The 18763-nt window shown below is 45.7% G+C and overlaps 1 protein-coding gene across 2 annotated transcripts in view; it reads right to left on the bottom strand.

The window, feature by feature from the left end:
• SHC4 (SHC adaptor protein 4) overlaps nt 1-18116 on the bottom strand; it is a 139469-nt gene extending 121353 nt beyond the window's left edge. For both annotated transcript variants that reach the window (XM_044230116.1, XM_044230117.1), the window contains exon 1: nt 17293-18116. In XM_044230116.1, the coding sequence (XP_044086051.1) occupies nt 17293-17880 (588 nt within the window). In that variant the 5' untranslated portion in view covers nt 17881-18116. The remainder of the gene's footprint in view (nt 1-17292) is intronic.
• Between the last annotated feature and the right edge of the window lie 647 nt (nt 18117-18763).

Here is an 18763-nt window from a genome sequence, read left to right as displayed (position 1 = left end):
GACTTCTAGAAGTTGAGTGGAAGTTGAAGGGCAAACAAGACATCAAGATCCTAAAAGAATATCATCCCTTCTGACCCTAAATAAGCTAGTCTGTATACTAGAATGCCAGTAAAAGAATTTATTTAATTCCAGTATTATTCTGTCAGAGAAATACATCAGACAAAACTTTAGGCTTTGCTTGCTAAAACAACACCCACGCTTACATGTACAGATATGCACCCACATACTGGGGGTGGGGGGCGAGCATTGTTGCACGGTGGCTAATCTGACTTAAGACTCTCTTACTTTTGGGAGGGAAATGGTCTATCTTGATGGATCCCAGCATCTCTAGCTACATAATAAGTAGAAGAGTGTTCTCCTAAACTGAGGACCAGGATCCCCTCGTACTGAGAGCCCCTATCTCCAGCTTCATACAGGTGAGGAAGAAGCTGAGGAACAGAAGAAAGCACGCTGGGACAGCACAAGAAAGATGAAGGTCTTCTCCCAAGGTCGGGAACTCAGAGAACTGCCTCTCATTAGAGGAGCGGCCACAAGTTTGGCCCTTTCTCTGGGACACTGTGCTGCTCTGGGGGGTCAGCATGTAGTGACCCATGAGCGGGCCCCCATCTACCCATCCAAGAGGGGGAAAGAATGTTGCCGGACAGTATGCGTACTATAATCTTCCTCATACACAGGTATGTGTATGTGTATATATAAATATGCAGTGCTTAGGAGGAATTCGGAAAGAGTCCAACAAAACAAGCTGTCAGGAGTGGTAATTACTCTAGAAAAGGGACCTTCACCTTCTATCTTCACTGTTTTGATTTTTACCAAATTAAGTATGCATTACTTCGACATTTCAGTAAATACAACTGAGAATGATTAGATTAAATAAAGTCTTCAGAAAAGTTAGCCCTCATGACTTTCTCCCTTATTGTAGTTAAAAAAAAAAAAAAAGTGAGAGAACAGTCTCCTTCACCAGGATCGTGGAGCCTTCACATCTCTAGGAGTGCTGGGTAAGTAGGCATTAAACCATAGCCATTCTGGTGAGTAGAGCCCCATTTTTTGCTGGAGTGTATTTCCCATGGTTAATGTTATCCCACCTGAGAAAAATATGTATATTCTCCAAACAACAAACAAAAGCTACTGAGAACAAATTACATGTGCCCTTCTGACAAACTTCATTGTCTTTATGTTTACAAAATGCGATGGAGATGCAAAGGGCATCCTACAAAATGCAGATCGATGGATCGTTATTAAGGGAAACAAAAAGAGAGGGTCTTCACTGAGTTGTAATCCAGGAGATAATGTTGACCCCAGTGTGGGGAACTCAAACCTTACATGTTTTGATTTTCTTTATAAAAAGAGAAAGTCTTAGGCCACAGATGAGTTTCTAAATCTAAACCTTCATCCCCAGAGATAGTCTTCTAGTTGCTGATTCAGTTTCATCTCCTGAAAACAGGGTCCTGGAGAGGATTCTGCCGGGGCAGTCAGGATACCTGCTGTGTTTTTTTTAATTTTCTCGTTTGCCTCGGGACACCCTCTATCTATCATTTTCCCTGAACAGAAACCACTGGGAGAGTAAGTACAAGAGTACTCATTAAATACTGTCTGCTCTTCAAGGGCAAGATGTTGTTGTCAAGTTTAGTAGGAAAAGGAAAATTGGAATCTACAACATGCTCATTGTGATGACAAAAATTGGAAATGTAACCTGAGACAGAGCAGCAAACCAAGTTGTTGAGCTGTTAGCACACAATACAACAATAAAACTCTGCTGACAGGCTTGCCCCAGCCAGGAGAGATGCCTAACCTTCTGCTGCCACAGTTTGGAATGTAGACTTACTAAGAACCCAGGTGTGCTGGTGCTGTACCTGTATATGGCTGTTGTAACTGTTGTTTAAGTCACATGATCTAAGTAGATAGTAAGCAAACTGAAAATATATGAGTTTCGGGTTATTTTTTTTAATGTAGTTATTTCTATGAAAATTAGAAGTTTTAGAGAGACTTTATGAAGGCAAGTTGCTTTTTTAAAAAAATAGATCTAGGGGCACTTGGGTGGCTCAGTGGGTTAAAGCCTCTGCCTTCGGCTCGGGTCATGATCCCAGGGTCCTGGGATCGAGCCCCATGTCGAGCTCTCTGCTCAGCAGGGAGCCTGCTTCCCCTCCTCTCTCTCTGCCTGCCTCTCTGCCTACTTGTGATCTCTGTCTGTCAAATAAATAAATAAAATCTTTAAAAAAAAATAGATCTAACCCACATGTGGATAAAACAAACCTGAAAGATTTTAGAAATGAAACGTTCTGCACTCAGCTTACTTTGAAGAGCTCCCTAACAGCTTGTATCCCTTTGAAGACAATGATAGGACTGTAAGTGAGGAATGATGGGTAGAATTTATACAAGAACAAGGAAAGGGGTATTGATCATCGTATCTAGAAGACTCCAACAAAAGGCCTTGACTCTACAACGCAAATGGATATTTATGTACGTTTAACCGAAACATTAAAAGTAGATGTGAAATATTTCCATCAGAGAAGAGGCCTCCTACTATGTAGTATTAAGAAACACTCCATTCTTCCACTCATGAAAATCACCTGAAATCTCTCTGCCTTAATGGGATGCTTGTCAGATAAGGATGGCTAATTGCTTGGCTTGACCACTCTGCAGGCCTGTTGGACACCACCTTCTCGTCTAGATGATTTTCTGTGTCGGATACTGAACCTTTTACCCTCCCTCTCAAAACCACTTCTCCTCCTGGAGTCCTCCGTGCCTTTCACTGGCCCACCCCAGGCCTGTACCTCAAAACCTCAGGCGGGATGCATTGCATTCTGCCTTCCTTTGCCAGCATCATCAAATTTTTCTTCTGTGATATTGCCACCAGTGTTTCTTTACCTCACTCCCCCATCAAGACCCTCATATAGACACTTCTCCCCTTAACTATTGCTGTAATACCCTTCGAAAGGGCTTCCCCACTTCCAGGCACTCCTTCTCTAACACAAAGAGATCCCTGTGCCTCTGCTCAGACTCCTCAGTCTGATAAGAAAGGACTGTTATAAGCTGGCTCAAGTCTTAATATTATCCACCAATTTTTTCCAAGCAGCCGCTACTCTAACCAAACTAAAATCAGTGCTCTCCCTTGTATCTACATCCATTTCCTTACCGATGCCCCCTCCAACTGCAATACCCCTTATTATTATATATTCCTTGTGGTTAAACTTCTATTTAATCTGTAGGGGCCATCTGAAATGCCCTCTCCCCTGGAAACCCTCCCTGAGCAGCCAGCTAGAAGCCTCTTCTACCTCCTAGAGCTCATGACATCAATGCATCACACTATTTTCTAGAGGTATGTATCATTTTCCACCTCATATTAGGATCATCCATCCATCTCCTAGTTTCAACCAGAAGCTTCAATGGCAGTGTTTTGCAAAGTGCATTTCACAGAATAGTAGAGGAAAGAGTAGACCAGTAAGAAGCTGGTCAGCAAGTTTGAAAATGCTGCCTACGCTCATCCCCATCTTAGAAACTGCAGTGGGGATGGGGGGAAATGGATGCGTAGGAGAAACGTCATAAAGGTGGGATTGTCAGGGCTTGATAACTAAAGACTGCGTGGAGTGTGATGGTAAGCAACATAGACATGCCTTGGACTTCTGGCTCGGACATCTGGAAGATACCACTCAAGGAGAGGGCAAGCAGAGAGAGTGTAGATGAGGTCTATCCATTGACAAGCGTGGTCTGCAAGAGCTCAACGGAAAATCTTCGTGGAGAGGGGAGTAAGAAAATCAGAGGCCAATCCTGTGGCTTTTGCAGGTCTCATTTTCCTTGAGTATTTCCCAGATTTTGCTGTTGTTTTGTCCAACATCCTTCTCAAAATTCTCCCCTCCTCCCCAGATGACTCTGTCTTCTCCCCATCCTGCTCCTCACTCAGCTAGTTCTGTCTCCAGTGCCTTTTCTTCTCTCTCCACAGAGCACCTAAATGGTCACATGCCAAAGCCCTCTCCTCTGCACTCTGCCCACTCCCTTTAGTAGCCTTGTCCATTCCCTGGGCCTAGATGACAACAGCAACAGATATAGCTTCTCCTCAGTCCTAACTATTCTATTTTCTGCTAGAGATTTCCACCTGGATGCTTTGAGGTTTCCTTGAATGCATGACCTGCAGAATGGAAACTCACCTTTCACCCCCAAACGCTTTCTGTCTCTCCCTTTCCTCCCCTAAAGGGCCTCAAATCAGCCCTCACTCCTCCTGCCACTGCTTTTGCTCCTACACTGCTTCTCACCAGGCCTCACTTTGCCCAGTGTCCCTCCTCTTGGATCCTCTCTGAACACGGTAGCCCATGATCTCTGTAAAACACAGCTCCGAGTTTGTCAAAGTTCTGTTTTCTCTTGGAAAACCCTACTTTTCAGATACTACACAAGTTTATTCTAGCCTCAGTCTGACTTATTTTCTGCTGATCTCCTACATATAGCTCATGCACTGTCCAACTCAGTCAAATCACTCACCGTTCTCCAAGTACATCCTCTGCTTTCCTACCTTTATGCCTTCGCTCTTGTCATTCTCTTTGCCTAGAATGGTCGTCCTGGATCTCTGTTTATGGAAACTCTACCCATTTCTCAAGACTCAATTAAAACGACTCCTCCCTCATGAAAACTTCCCTAATCATCTCAAAAGGAAGAAGTGACCTTTTCTCCATGATATCCCACATACTTTACTTGGACCACTCTGGTGTCCTTTACAAGGCATTGCCTTATGTTACAGTAATTTGTGTGGATGTCTTTGTTCCCTTTTCACACTGTAACCTCCTCATGCAAGAATTCTATCTTACTCACCATGCTAGTGAAAAGAGAACCCTCCTGGGAGTTGAGAGACTTAAGTTTTTGTCCTTGCTCTATGCTGAAGAGCCTTGTGACCTTGGGTAGCTTAACTCACAATGAAACAGAACTTTGCAGTCAATGTATCAGTCTGCACCCAAGTCCAGAGGACAGAGGAACTGAGAGGAGAGGAGGGGGCGGGGCAGTGCTTTTCAAGGACCTGGAGTTGGCACTAGGCTAAGAAAAATATTATGTTTGAACTATATATGTCACCATTTCCTAATGAATGATTCATATAAATGATCATCAGATGACATTGAGGGGGAAAAAATTCAATTTCTGGGGTTGTCCTTATAGCACATGGTCTTTTTCCTCAAGTTGTTTGCTTTCTGGCACTTCTTTGCCTCTAACTAAAGGAAGTTTCCAACCCCGAGATAGGCCCTGTTCTTAAAACTTACCGGTAAGCTATCAGACACATGAAAAAATGCTCATCATCATTAGCCCTCAGGGAGATTCAAATTAAAACCACATTGAGATATCACCTTACACCAGTTAGAATGGCCAAAATTAACAAAACAGGAAACAACATGTGTTGGAGAGGATGTGGAGAAAGGGGAACCCTCTTACACTGTTGGTGGGAATGCAAGTTGGTGCAGCCTCTTTGGAGAACAGTGTGGAGATTCCTCAAGAAATTAAAAATAGAGCTTCCCTACGACCCTGCAATTGCACTCCTGGGTATTTACCCCAAAGATACTGATGTCGTGAAAAGAAGGGCCATCTATACCCCAATGTTTATAGCAGCAATGGCCACAGTCGCCAAACTATGGAAAGAACCAAGATGCCCTTCAACGGATGAATGGATAAGGAAGATGTGGTCCATATACACTATGGAGTATTATGCCTCCATCAGAAAGGATGAATACCCAACTTTTGTAGCAATATGGACGGGACTGGAAGAGATTATGCTGAGTGAAATAAGTCAAGCAGAGAGAGTCAATTATCATATGGTTTCACTTATTTGTGGAGCATAACAAATAGCATGGAGGACAAGGGGCGTTAGAGAGGAGTAGGGAATTTGGGTAAATTGGAAGGGGAGGTGAACCATGAGAGACTATGGACTCTGAAAAACAGTCTGAGGGGTTTGAAGTGGCGGGGGGGGGTGGGAGGTTGGGGTACCAGGTGGTGGGTATTATAGAGGGCACGGCTTGCATGGAGCACTGGGTGTGGTGAAAAAATAATGAATACTGTTTTTCTGAAAATAAATAAATTGGAAAAAACAAAAAACAAAACAAAAAAACTTACCGGTAAGTTACTTGCTAAAACTGTTAATGCCCTTCCTATGGAAATGAAGGTACCAGTAATGGTAGGAGACCATGGTTAGGATACCAAGCTAGCCTGTAAGTGCCATTTAGCCCAGACTGCACCTGCGTCAGGGTCAGCCTGCTGTGACTTTGGACAGACCTGATCCACGGTTGATCTCAGTTCCATCCCTTGAGATCCTGATGTTGGAAGCCGCGGGAATATTGTGTGGCTGAGGGGTGAGGAAGTGAACTATAATTTTTAAGAATTTGTGGAATTAAAGAGGAGAAAGAAGAAAACTTGAGACAATTAGAAACAGCTTAGGTTAGAGTTTTCAAAAGCCAAATGACCAATCAACTGTTCATGCTTCCATCCACATCACCTCCGAATGTACATCCCAGGGTGGCACTCTTCCCTCCACTGCCTCAGAGCTGCTCAGCCTCCGTCCCACCGGCCAGCAGGGCCTGAGAATCCTTTGTTGTGGGGACTGTCCTATGCCCTGTAGCATGTGTAACTGCATCCTGGCCTCTAGCCACTCAACCCAGTAGCCTCCACTGCTTCACCAGTTATGGTCACTAAGAAGTGTCCAGGCATCGCCACATGTCCCCTGAGTAGTACAATCATCGCTGTTGAAAACCACTGCACCAAATGGACTCGGCAGAGATTTTTGAGCTTTGTACGCTTCAGAATCACACAGTGAGTGTGTCAGAAACACAGGTTTCTGGGCCCCAGCCTCAGAGATTCTGACGCAGAAACTTTAGGAGGGCCCTGTGAGTCTGCATTTCTGACGAACATTTTTCACTGCCATCGGTGGCCCTTAGGAAATTTTGAGAAACACTACAATAAAGAGTGAATGAGGGCACCTGGGTGACTCAGTAGGTTAAGCCTCTGCCTTTAGCTCAGGTCATGATCTCAGGGTCCTGGGATCGAGCCCCAAATCGCATCGGGCTCTCTGCTCAGCAGGGAGTCTGCTTCCCCTTCTCTCTGCCTGCCTCTGTGCCTACTTGTGATCTCTCTCTGTCAAATAAATAAATAAAATCTTAAAAAAAAAAAAAAAAAAGAGTGAATGAAGTAAAGAGATTTCTTTCCAAAATGCAAGCTTTCACTCTGCTGCGCTGAGCGGGGAGGGAAGCCAACAACGGGGAGAGGGGTGGGGGCAACTGAGAGAGGTGGGCAGGCCTGCCCTGGGGAGTACCACAGGGAAGGAAGGTCTGCCAGGGCAGCGCTGCTGGCCAGGGGCGAGGATGCCAAGGGGACACAGTGAAACCGTGGAGTCAAGTTTAGTCTATTTCAATGTATTTGTGCCCAAAAGAACTCTTGGCCCTTTGAAAGTGTGTTTTCCTCCCTCTACCTGGGACCTACTATGTGTATATATCTATATATCTATATGTAGATATATATATTTCCATTTAATTCTCTCTCACTATAGGAAAAAGCTTATCAATTTTTAACACTGTTTCTCTGGAAAAATTCATTGTCTCAAAGAACTGACTACAAACAAAATTTGACCCATGTCTTCACAAAATAGGGATGGCCTGTGCCCATCCTGGACCTCCATTATCTTTTAAAACTCTGCAACTTGGGGCCCTTGGGTCGCTCAGTTGATTAAGTGGCTGCTTTTGGCTCAGGTCATGTTTCCAGGGTCCTGGGATCAAGTCGCACATTGGGCTCTCTGCTCAGCCGAGAGCCTGCTTCTCTCTCTCTCTCTCCCTCTGCCTGCTGCTCTGCTTACTTGTCTTCTCTCTCTCTCTCTGTCAAATAAATAAATAAAATCTTTAAAAAAAACAACAAAACAAAACAAAACACCGCAACTTGGCTAGAATGGGCAAAGGCTCTCTGAGTTGGGAAGGCAATGTGTCTCTCAGGGGCTCGGTCATCCCCTCGACTCTGTCCCGTTACATAAAGAAGTCCTGGTATGCTGCCCAAGAATAAGACATTCTCAGCTTCTTTCCCAGATATTTCCACATTAGAAAATGAAAGACAAAGGGCGTTGGAGTACCTTCCCATTCTGATGCCACAGGTGGGTATGTAAACCCAGTCACCTTCGGGGGTAGACAGGTGACATAAGTGAGTGAAACTGGGTGGGCCCGTGCCTTACTGGCCAGTTCTGGTCATCCGCTGGCATGTGGAATGACCTGTCCAAGGCTGTTGGTTCTCCTGAGAAGCTAGAAATCCAGAATTTTATATGGAATTTTTAAAAATTGGCAACAAAACAAAAAACAAAAACAAAAACAAAACCCCTTTCTTCTAATCTGACCAAATAAAACACGACATTAAACTGTTGGTTTTATGACCTCGGTGCTCCAGATTCTTTTCTGGATAGGACACTGCCTGTACTATGCCTTCTTCCTCCACTCTCTCTCTCTCCGCCCTCCCCCTGCCTCCATCTGTCAATCCCCTCAACCTCCCACAGGCAGGGGGAGGTTTAATTTATATATATATATAAATATTTATTTATATATATAAATATTTATTTATATATATATTTATATATAATATAAATATAAAAAAATATATATATATATAATTTCCAACTCCTCCCAAGAAATTTCAGCTTCATTTTCCATCAGAGCCCTTGACTGCCAGTGTCTGACCCTGCCAAATGGGGGCAACTCTTTAAACTTCATTCCATCTTTGCTCAGCCTCTGTAGGTGGGCTGTGTACTTTCCTTCATGCCCCTCTGTTGTGCCCTCCCTCGATCAGTGCCCCCTCTGGTTGCTGGCTGCTTCTGGGTTTCCCTTTAACTTGCTTAAGCCATCTGTCCCCCTGATCCTGCAGGGTCAGTGATGGGAGGAGGATGGGCAGTTGATACCGGTGAGTCCCTCAGCATTCCATACCCTCAAACTGCATTCTGGCCAAGCCCTGGGGAAGTGGCAAGTCTTAGCAAGGGGAATGGCTGGAGGGGGAGCTAGAGGGGCTGGATTCTCAGCAAGGGGCTGTCGGAATGGGTGAGGATTCTAGTGTGCAAATGGAGGTCGAGTCATAGGAGCGCCTCCTGTCTTCAGTCTATACCATGATCTGAAGGTCAGAGGCCTTTCCTTACTCAGGGGTGCAAAATAAGCCCCCCGATTCACAATGTGATTATGATTAGAGGTTGGAGGATGAATAATGACCAAAACTGAAATACTGCCGGCCAAGCAAGAAAGGGCTTGGTGTCAGATTTCATGTGATTTTTTAAAATGTATTTGTAATGACATTTCTTGTAGACCTGAGTTTACGGTTACAAATGTATACTTGCTTGTCACTGCGATGATATCAACAAGTTTCATATGATTTCAGTCAATGTTCTCAATCAAAAATCCAGTTCTCAGAAGGCGCCTGACTTTTCCAAATACCCTCTTCCTAAACTCTGCTATTTCAGATGGAATCTTTTCCTGTAATGGCTATCTGTGGGCTGCACTAAGGTCTGCATCTTTCGGGAACCCTCTTCTTGATTATTCTGCACAAATCTGACCAGACCTCTCTCATTCCGCTTCCACTGTCCCCCAACTCACCGAAATCTGAAGCTTGTATCTTTTAGGAGAGAGGAAGAAACCCCAAGGACCTCATATCCCTGATGCTGGGGAGGGGAGTATAGAATGTCCTTGCCTTCCGAGCTGTGTGAGGATTTAGATTTAGATTTAGATTTAGGTCATGGGACTGTCATACTGGGAAACAGGGTTGGTTCAGCCAATCAGTAACATGGTATTACTGGCTTTGGAGTAATAGGAAAATGGAAGTAAGGGGAGAAGCCATAATAGGGAAGTCATCTCCAAAAGCTGTGGAAGAGGAATTCACAGACGTCAGTCCATGTATGTCGTGAAGTCCTGGTCCCACAACATGTCACCACATGCAGGGACCACCTTCAACAAAAAGGGGAAACATGGATAAAGCTAAGGCATTTGGGGCTCCTTACCACTCTGCCTCACTTTTTCCTTCTTGTTGCTTTTGAAAGGCAATTTTTCTATTAGAAAAAAAAAGTTTTTATTCTGGTCTTAAACAAAAGCGCATACACAGTATTTTCCTCAACAGAGATATTTGGCAGAGAACGTTTAGTTCAGGGAGTGAGGAGAGGTGAAGCAAGACGGAGGTACATAAGCGTGCTGTACACAGAACTGGGAGTTCTTGTCTGGGCTTCACCACTAGAAGCTGTGTGGCTTTGGGCAACTTACTTCCTATCTCTGAGCCTCTGTTTTCCTCAACTATAAGATGAAGGTTTTGAACTAGGGGAACTCTAGGACTCTCTCTTCCAGGTAATGCTCTAGTATTCAGGGGTAGGAAGAACTAGAGGATATGTGAAAGTTGAAAAGGAATAACACTGGGGCACCTGGGTGGCTCAGGTAGTGATCTTAGGGTCCCCGGATCAAGTCCAGTTTCCGGCTCCATGTTGGTCATGGAGCCCGCTTGGGATTTCTCCCCCTCTCCCTCTATCCCTCTCCCTGTAAGTGCACTTTCTCTCTCTCTCAAAATAAATAAATAAATAAATAATCTTTTAAAAAGTAAAAATAAATTAAAAAAAAAAATAAGGGGATTAACAGGAACAACGGGTCAAATCTGCCAGGATTTTTCTAGATTCTAGGAGAATCTACTTTTACATTCACTCCAAGAAACAGAATGGAAAATATAAAACCCTGAATGACAAATTATCAGTCTTCGATGGAAGTATTTCCTCCCAGCCATATGACTACCCTTTTAGCCACCAATAACTTAGAAAAGAGGGCAGCACACAGAGGCAGAAAGCCATCTGTTACCCATGATGGCCTGACCTACACCACTCAGGTCTGCCTTTATTTTGCATAAATCATGGGACTGTCTCTTCAGGGGTTTCCCAGAGTTATGAATCTCCCTCTTTCAAGGTTAGGGTTACTAGACTGTCTCTCTGTGTGGCAGGGCCTTTTTCTTTCAGCACTTCTCTCCAGAGAGAATAGAGAAGGGTTACTTTTTGCTGTTCCTACAGTCCTCAGGTTGGCTGGCTGGACCAGGTACGCCATGATCCCTGCTACCATCATTTACCCTGGCCTGCCTCTTGGATCAGCCTGCCCTCCACTCCTCCCTGGAATCCTACACTTGGATGTTTTTCCACGACCTGACTTCTCTTACACCAACTCTCTAGAACTGAGCACCTGTGTCCAGGCCAGTATAACACACCCCTTTCTACTTTACTGGTGAAGCCAGCTCTGTGTTGGTAAGAGGGTGCTAAAGACATTTCTTTTCCCCTCTATTAACACAGAGATGTTAAACATGACTTCCTTTAGGAAACTGACCTGAATCCATTGTCTAAGCAAAAGAGATCCTAATAGACCAACGGGAAAGGAGACCTAGGGTCTCAGGTTCTTAGGCAGCATTTTGCTCAAATCTCTTATTTTAAATATGAGAAAATGAGGCCCAGAGAGGTGAAATGACTCATATAAGAGCAGCTGGTTAGCACCAGAACCATTAGATTAACGCAGATCTCATAACTCTTAGACTTGTGCTGCCCTGTGTGAAAGATCCTTGGGGCAAACAGAGCAACGTGGTACTGTGGACTACGTCGAGTCTACACAACAGACAATAGACAATGCTAGTCTGTTGGCTCAGTAATAAGCCATACCATTAGACAAAAAAGGATGGATGATAAGAGGAGGCTCTGAAATTTACAAAGGAAGTAAATAAATTCCTCAACATAAATTCATATTTGCACACAAAGCTGACGAGCCCAATACACAAGAACACTTCTGTGGGCAAACACATTGCAATACGTGTTCTTGGGGACTGTTATGGCTTGAACTACAACACCCCCAAATTAAATGGATCTACGAAGGTGACCTTATCTGGAAGCAGATATAATCAAGTTAAGATGGGGACATATCAGATCAGTGAAGGCTCAAGTCCAATGACCTGTATCTTTATAAGAGGAGGGAAGTTCAGAGATGGTCACGTCGGCAAGGAAGCCATGCTGAAAACAGAGGCAGAGGTTGGAGCGATGTTTCTCCAACTCAAGAAATGCCAAGAATTGTTGGCAACCACCCAAAGCTGGAAGAGGCGAGGAAGGATCCTCTCTTAGAGACTTCCAAGAGAGCCCCACCCTGCCAAGGCCTTGATTTCAGACTTCCAGCCTCCAGAATTTTGAAAGAATAGATTTCTGCGGCATAAGCCACCTAGTTTATTATATTTGTCACAGTCGCCTTAGCGAATTAACACAACCTGGGGAAATCGTTGGGGTGGGTTGGGCTGAAGTGATGAGATGGAAATCGTGCAAATAAATGCAACGAGGCAAGGTCTGGGGGTCGGTCCTATGATAAAGCTGTCGTGCATTCATCTGTGTGGCCCTTCATCTGGGCACTCCCATTCACAAGCTTTCAGGACCACCCGTCTTGGTCCAAGGTAGAGTCAGAAGGTGGGAAGAAGATAAGCACCGGGGTGAGACAAATCTTGATTTGAACCCTGTCTGCTATTAACTTGCCATGGAAAGCGTGAAGACAGAGAGTAGATAATAGATATAGTTGAGAAGATACTTTGGAGGGCTTGGTGTCAGCATTTGGAGAATGCAGCCTCTCTTGGAGAACTAGCATCAGAACTGCCCTACTGACCTATGGCCACTCTGGCTCAGTTGGTTTCTTTGCCTCTGCTTCATTTAGCTCTCAACTAAATCAGAAGCAATTTGAGGGTTGGGAATCGGAATGGGAACTAAGGTTTTAAATCTCTTCAATATGAAGAAAGATGCTAGAGTCATTAAATGGGGGGGCTTCAAAGCCCTATAGAGCAGTCCTCTCCTTCTAGAGATGAGAGCACTGGTCACATTGTGTATGTTCCGTACTTGCCACAGACTATGTTGGGCAATGGAGAGACCTCCGAGTGAATGCTGAGTGACAGATAAAGTGACTTGAGAATACCTCCTAAAGAAATAAGACTTAACCTTATGGGGGGAACAAAAGTCACTAATCGGCACCATGTCAGGGACTCCACTCACTTCACTGCTTTGCTCAGACCCGGGTCTGGTTGTCCCACTTCTGGCTTGGTATCTCTCAAAGAATAGCTTGCTGGCCTACCTTCCCTGAAAGATCTTCAGAGGGTTCAAGGTCTGAGCTTAAATGAAAGTGACTCAAAAATAGGTGTTCAGAACTTATAATACATTTTCAGCTGTATAACTGACTCTATATTGTAAGACCGAATGAATAGTCAATTAAAAAAAAAAAAAAGATATTTACAGACACCTGGGTGGCTAAGTCGGTTGGGCACCTAACTCTTGGTTTCAGTTCAGATCATGATCTGATGGGTCATGAGATGGAGCCCTGCATTGGACTCTTCACTCAGCGGGGAGTCTGCTTGAAAATTCTCTCCTTCTGCCCCTCCTCCATTCACACTTGTAGGCTTGCTCTCTGTTTCTCTCTCTCTCAAATAAATAAATAAATCTTTAATTTAAAATGCTATTTAACCCAAAGTCAAATCTAACTTAGAGCAGAAGGCAAATACAGTTGCTATCATAAAGATAAAAGATGCAAAAAAATAAAACAAAGAGTAACCACAACTCTGTCATTTTGCCCCAAAAGGAATGCAGTACAACTGCCTTTCTTTACTTCCACTGTTTTATTGCTCTTCCTACCACTTAGTACGTGTGACATATTGTATTTACTTGTTTACTCAATCAGGGCCCATCTCTACTCATGAGAATATGAGTTCCATGGGGCTCAGACCTGCTTTCTTTTATTCACTGATGTATCCCCAGGGTTTGGAAGAGTTCCAGTCACATAATGGGTTCATAATACATATTTGTTGAATAAACGAGTGAATGAATAAACAAATAAGTTTGGGCAGGGAGAGAAGTCACATGATATGGATAAGGAAGTAGAATGTGTAGCTACCTCCTGCCTACAAAAGTTGCTTCTATGTCCACTAGCCACCAAGAATATCTCTCTCACTTCTCTGCTCTGATTCCATCATCACTAAGCAGCCTTTTATATAAATATATTTTAAAGATTTTATTTACTTATTTTTTTATTTACTTATTTATTTGAGAGAGAAGAGCAAGTGGAGGGAGGGACAGAAGGAGAGGGAGAGAATCACAAATAGATTCTGCACTGGGCACTGAGCCAGACTCAGGACTTGAACTCACAACCTGAGGTAAAACCAACAGTCAGATATTCAGCTGACTGAGCCATCCAGGTACCCCTAAACAACTTTTGATTTAAATCTTCCTACGTGCATCTTTCTACAGATGGGAATACAGGAATTGCAATTTGGGTGCACTTGGTATGATAATTTTTAACTATAAACTAATAGGTTGGCAATAGAAAAAGATTAATAGGTTGGCATTTCATTTTTTTAAAGATTTTATTTATTTATTTGACAGAGAGAAATCACAAGTAGATGGAGAGGCAGGCAGAGAGAGAGAGGGAAGCAGGCTCCCTGCCGAGCAGAGAGCCTGATGCGGGACTTGATCCCAGGACCCTGAGATCATGACCTGAGCCAAAGGCAGCGGCTTAACCCACTGAGCCACCCAGGTGCCCCGGCATTTCATTTTTTAAATGGGTTCATATCTAAAAGAATTCTGAGGGGGCGCCTGGGTGGCTCAGTTGGTTAAAGCCTCTGCCTTCGGCTCAGGTCATTATCTCAGGGTCTTGGGATCGAGCCCCACATCGGGCTCTCTGCTCAGCGGGGAGTCTGCTTCCCCCTCTCTCTGCCTGCTTCTCTGACTACTTGTGATCTCTGTCTGTCAAATAAATAAATAAAATCTTTTAAAAAAAATTCTGAGGAACAGAATTTCAACCAGGATGGAAACCTGTGGTGAAAAGAGCAAAGAATAGCACACAGCAAACTTGAGTTCTAACTCTCCTTTTGCCTCACCTGGCAGCCTTAAAAAATCACTCCTCTGGGCTTCAGTTTCCCCACAGAGGCATTGAACTTGATAACTTCTGTGTCCCTTCTATCTTTCAAAGTGGGACTTCTATAAAAATTAACAAAGTAGGCTCTTCCATATATTTTGACCTCCTATGAGAAGTGTTAACCGGTGTCTCATGTCACTGTCTATTGGCAATACAGTGTGGCCCACCTGGGTGATGGGGGTCAGTGCCTTCCCTAGGGTCTGTTGTCATCACCACGAAAAGACAGATGATGTCCTCATTAAAAATCTAAAATGGAAACACTCCCTAGGGAAAGTGGAGGACATACAGCAACTCTTTTCACATCCAAAATTGTCCAGGTGTGTGGATATGGGGAGGTGGAAGGAGGTACAAAAGGGAAGGAAAGGCGGGGCAGAGGGTAGAGGATGTCTAGGTCATGGGAAGGCAGGTGCAGAGAGCATGGGTCTGGAGTCACTTGTTTTCCCACTAACGCCTGGCAGACTCTTAGGCTGACAAAGGAGAATGTGCCCATGAACTTTTAGTAGATACACGAAGCTATTTCCATTATGAGCCATGCCACTCTGGGGGAGGGCAAGAACTGCATGTCCCCTAAGTTTATCTTCCTTAGAGGTTTGACTTATCCATTTGCCAGAGCTGCCCCACGCCTGTTCTCCCTGGAACTCTCTCCGCATTCTTCATCTGCCCTTTCTTGAGATCTTAATGGTCCACTGGTGCTAGTTATCGGTTATCTCTCAAATGCGCACCTTCGTGTCAGACTTCTCACCTGAGTGCCGGTCTTCCATGACTGCTCCCTCACCCATGACTAGCCCTTAGGTACCATCACCTTAGAGATCATCTGTGCAAAGCAAACATAGCGTGACCCCTTCCCAACTCGCTCTGCTTCTATCTCCCTCCTCAGAACTTCCATAGACAACAATGACAAACTCACCGGTCTACCCACTGTTCAGGAAACATCCACTATTCTGCCATTTGGATCATGAGCTGAAATGGGCTGATGGACCACCCACGGCTGCTGAGTCTTCTCACAGAGGTTCTTGTCTTCATCTCCTCTCTCACACCTCCATGTCAATCCACGTTCCCATCCCTTCACGTCTAAACTCTCGGCGCTCTGACTGGCCTCCCAATCTCTAATTTCTCCCCGTTTCCAGACATCTCAGATCAATTCAGGCTGATCCTTTTGAAACCACTTTCATCAAGTCACAGTTTGCCTACAAACAAAGTGAAGGTTCTTGTTTACCAGTCACAGTGTTTACCAACTCCTCCTCTGACATTTAAGGGCTTTAGTTAACAGCTCCCTCTTCCCTACGCGACCCAGGATCTATATTTGTCTCTATTCAACTCACATTTGTTGGAGCACCAGTGGTATGCCAGCCACTCTCTCTATCACCTACGACCCTCCAGCATCCCCCTCTTACATTGAGCCTGGCCTGTAAGATCCACCCCCGCAGCTGCCACCGTGATACCGGCCTTTCAGATGGCTCCTATTCTTGCCCTGCCAGGAATCTCCTCCTTTCTGCCAATCCAGCTCTGATATCTCTTCCAAGACACACCTTCTGAAGGTTTCCCTGGTAAATGAATCCCCGACCACAACAACTGTTCCCTTTTCCTGAATTCCTTCAGCATTCTCACACTAGATTTCGGTTACTAATTATTGCTCTCTTATTATTTCATGCATTGGTTGGTTTCCTCGACTGAAATGTGAACTCCAGAAGAGCAGGGGGCAAATCTCACCCAGATCTGGAATAAGCAAGGGCATATGGGAGGCCAGTAAGGACCCCGATTTTGCACACAGCAGCTCATGGACAAGGCCCACTTGCCGCAGTACAGGCAATAAAGACAAGGTGGGGTGGGGGTGGGGGGAGCACTAAAGACCTAAGACTAGCTCTTAGCACAAGCAAAGAGACATGGCCACATTTTGAGAAGTTCTTGTTAAATGCTGAATTACATTTAAAAAATAGCAATTCAAGTCCCTTACACATCATGCATTCCTCTAGCACAGAAATCCCTACCGCAATACAGTGGCTGATAGAGTCTAGCAGGTCTCAATCACTAAACAGATTAGAAATTCTTCACCATTCTTGGTCAGAATGCTAGGTCCAGGGGGGACAAGAAGACACCATCTCATCATCTCCATCAAAAGCTGTCCCTCCCCCCGGATACTACCTGCAAGTTAGCAGCAGTTCATGTTCCTGAATCAAAAGTTTTCTGACTCCAGTACAAGCCACATATTCCTAGGAAAACTCATAAGCCCAGCTCCCCCTCCTCTCAGTCCAGCTACACAATGTCTCGTCCAAACCTAGAACCCAGCTAGGTGGTGTGCAGCCCTTTTCAGAAGAAAAGATGCCCCTCTCCCCCAGAGTTCTTAGAAGGAGCACAGAGAGGGAGATAGACTTACCCTCACATAGTAGTTCATGCCCATCCCCAACAGGTGCTGTAGAAAGTGCCTGTCCTGCCTGCTCCCTGGGGTTGGCTCCCCAGGGCCAGGAAGGGGGCAGGCATCGGGAGTTAAGACAGTCGCCCTGTGCCCCACCAGGTCTGGCTGTGGCGGAGGTGCGGACCCAGCCCTATTTAGACCGGTCTCAGGGGAAGCCGGGCTGCTGGGAGCCGGGTCCTGGCTTTCCTGGAGCTTCAGCCGGGGCACCTCTTTGGTACCCAAGCAAAAGTTTTTCAGACTCAGCAAGGTGGCCGGGTTGGCCAGCTTCACGCTGGCCATGCGAGGGATCAAGGTGCACAGTGGGGTGGGGCTCTCCTGGGACGCCAAGGTGGCATCTTCAGCAGCCGGCAGGTGAGGTGCCAGGGTGGGGTAGGGAGGCTGAGCCGAGCCCTTGTTCCCCACGGAGCCTGCGGGGCTGCTTTCGTCCAAGGACGTGATGGACTCATTCCGAAAGCGGCTGTACTTGGCCCTGTGCAGCATGCCGGGGTGCCCGAAGAGTCCTACATACAGCACAAGTCCTGCCAGGCTGTCCTGACCGCGTTTTCGCATAGCCTTGGCAGTGCTGAAACAGGATACTGTTGCATAAATCGCCTCGTCGTCTGCTAGATAAACGGAACGGAAAGCGAATGCCTCAATGCCCCATGCAACTCGCGGCAGCCACCTCTCCAACTCTGCACTGTCCCTCGCCCACCTCGGCTGCCGGGCCCTTCTGGGTGACAGCCCGGGGGGAAAACAACTCCCCGGCTGATTTCAGTCCTTCCCTGGCCCCAGCGGCAGCACTCGGTGTTCTCGCCTTGGATTCCTTGCTGGGAACGCCTGGACCCAGGCCCGCGGTGGCGGGGATCGCTCACGGCCAACTCTCAGGCACAGAATCGGGCCGAACACCGGCCAGCCCGTCCCGCCGCATCGCCAGCGAGCTGTGCGGGAGCCTTGCAGAAATATTTAGCGCCCTCCACCCCCAGCCTTCCCTTCCGCACACAGGAACTTTCAAACCTGCTCCCTCCGGCTCTCACAGGGCGGGGCAATGACTGGCCTATTAACCCTTTATTTGTTCCAGTGATTGTTCATTTAAAAAAAGGAAAAAGAGAAGATGTCTAGGAGAGGCGAAGGCGCCCTCAGCCTAGTTCGTTGATTCTGATGGCTGCCCTCTCTTGGAAGATCTTGTCTCGCATCCCGTCCGGGCCACAAGCCAGAAGTACTAGTGACCCGCGGCGCTCCGCATTATTTCATGGACTCGCGATCCCTCCGTATTCCTCAGCTCCCCTCCCTGCCTGCCCACCCTAGCTCTGAGCTTCCCTCCCTCCTGGAGTCGGCTCAGAGCTTCTTTCAGGAACCCGTCGGCAGCAGAAGGCTGAGATGTGCAGAATGATGCAGAGTGTTGAAATTTTTATGAATGAACTTTGCTGAATGAATTTCTCTGTGTGTGTGCAAG

Source organism: Neovison vison, chromosome 13, assembly GCF_020171115.1.
Source record: "Neovison vison isolate M4711 chromosome 13, ASM_NN_V1, whole genome shotgun sequence".
Lineage (NCBI taxonomy): Eukaryota > Metazoa > Chordata > Mammalia > Carnivora > Mustelidae > Neogale > Neogale vison.
This window is presented reverse-complemented; position numbering and strand designations above follow the sequence as displayed.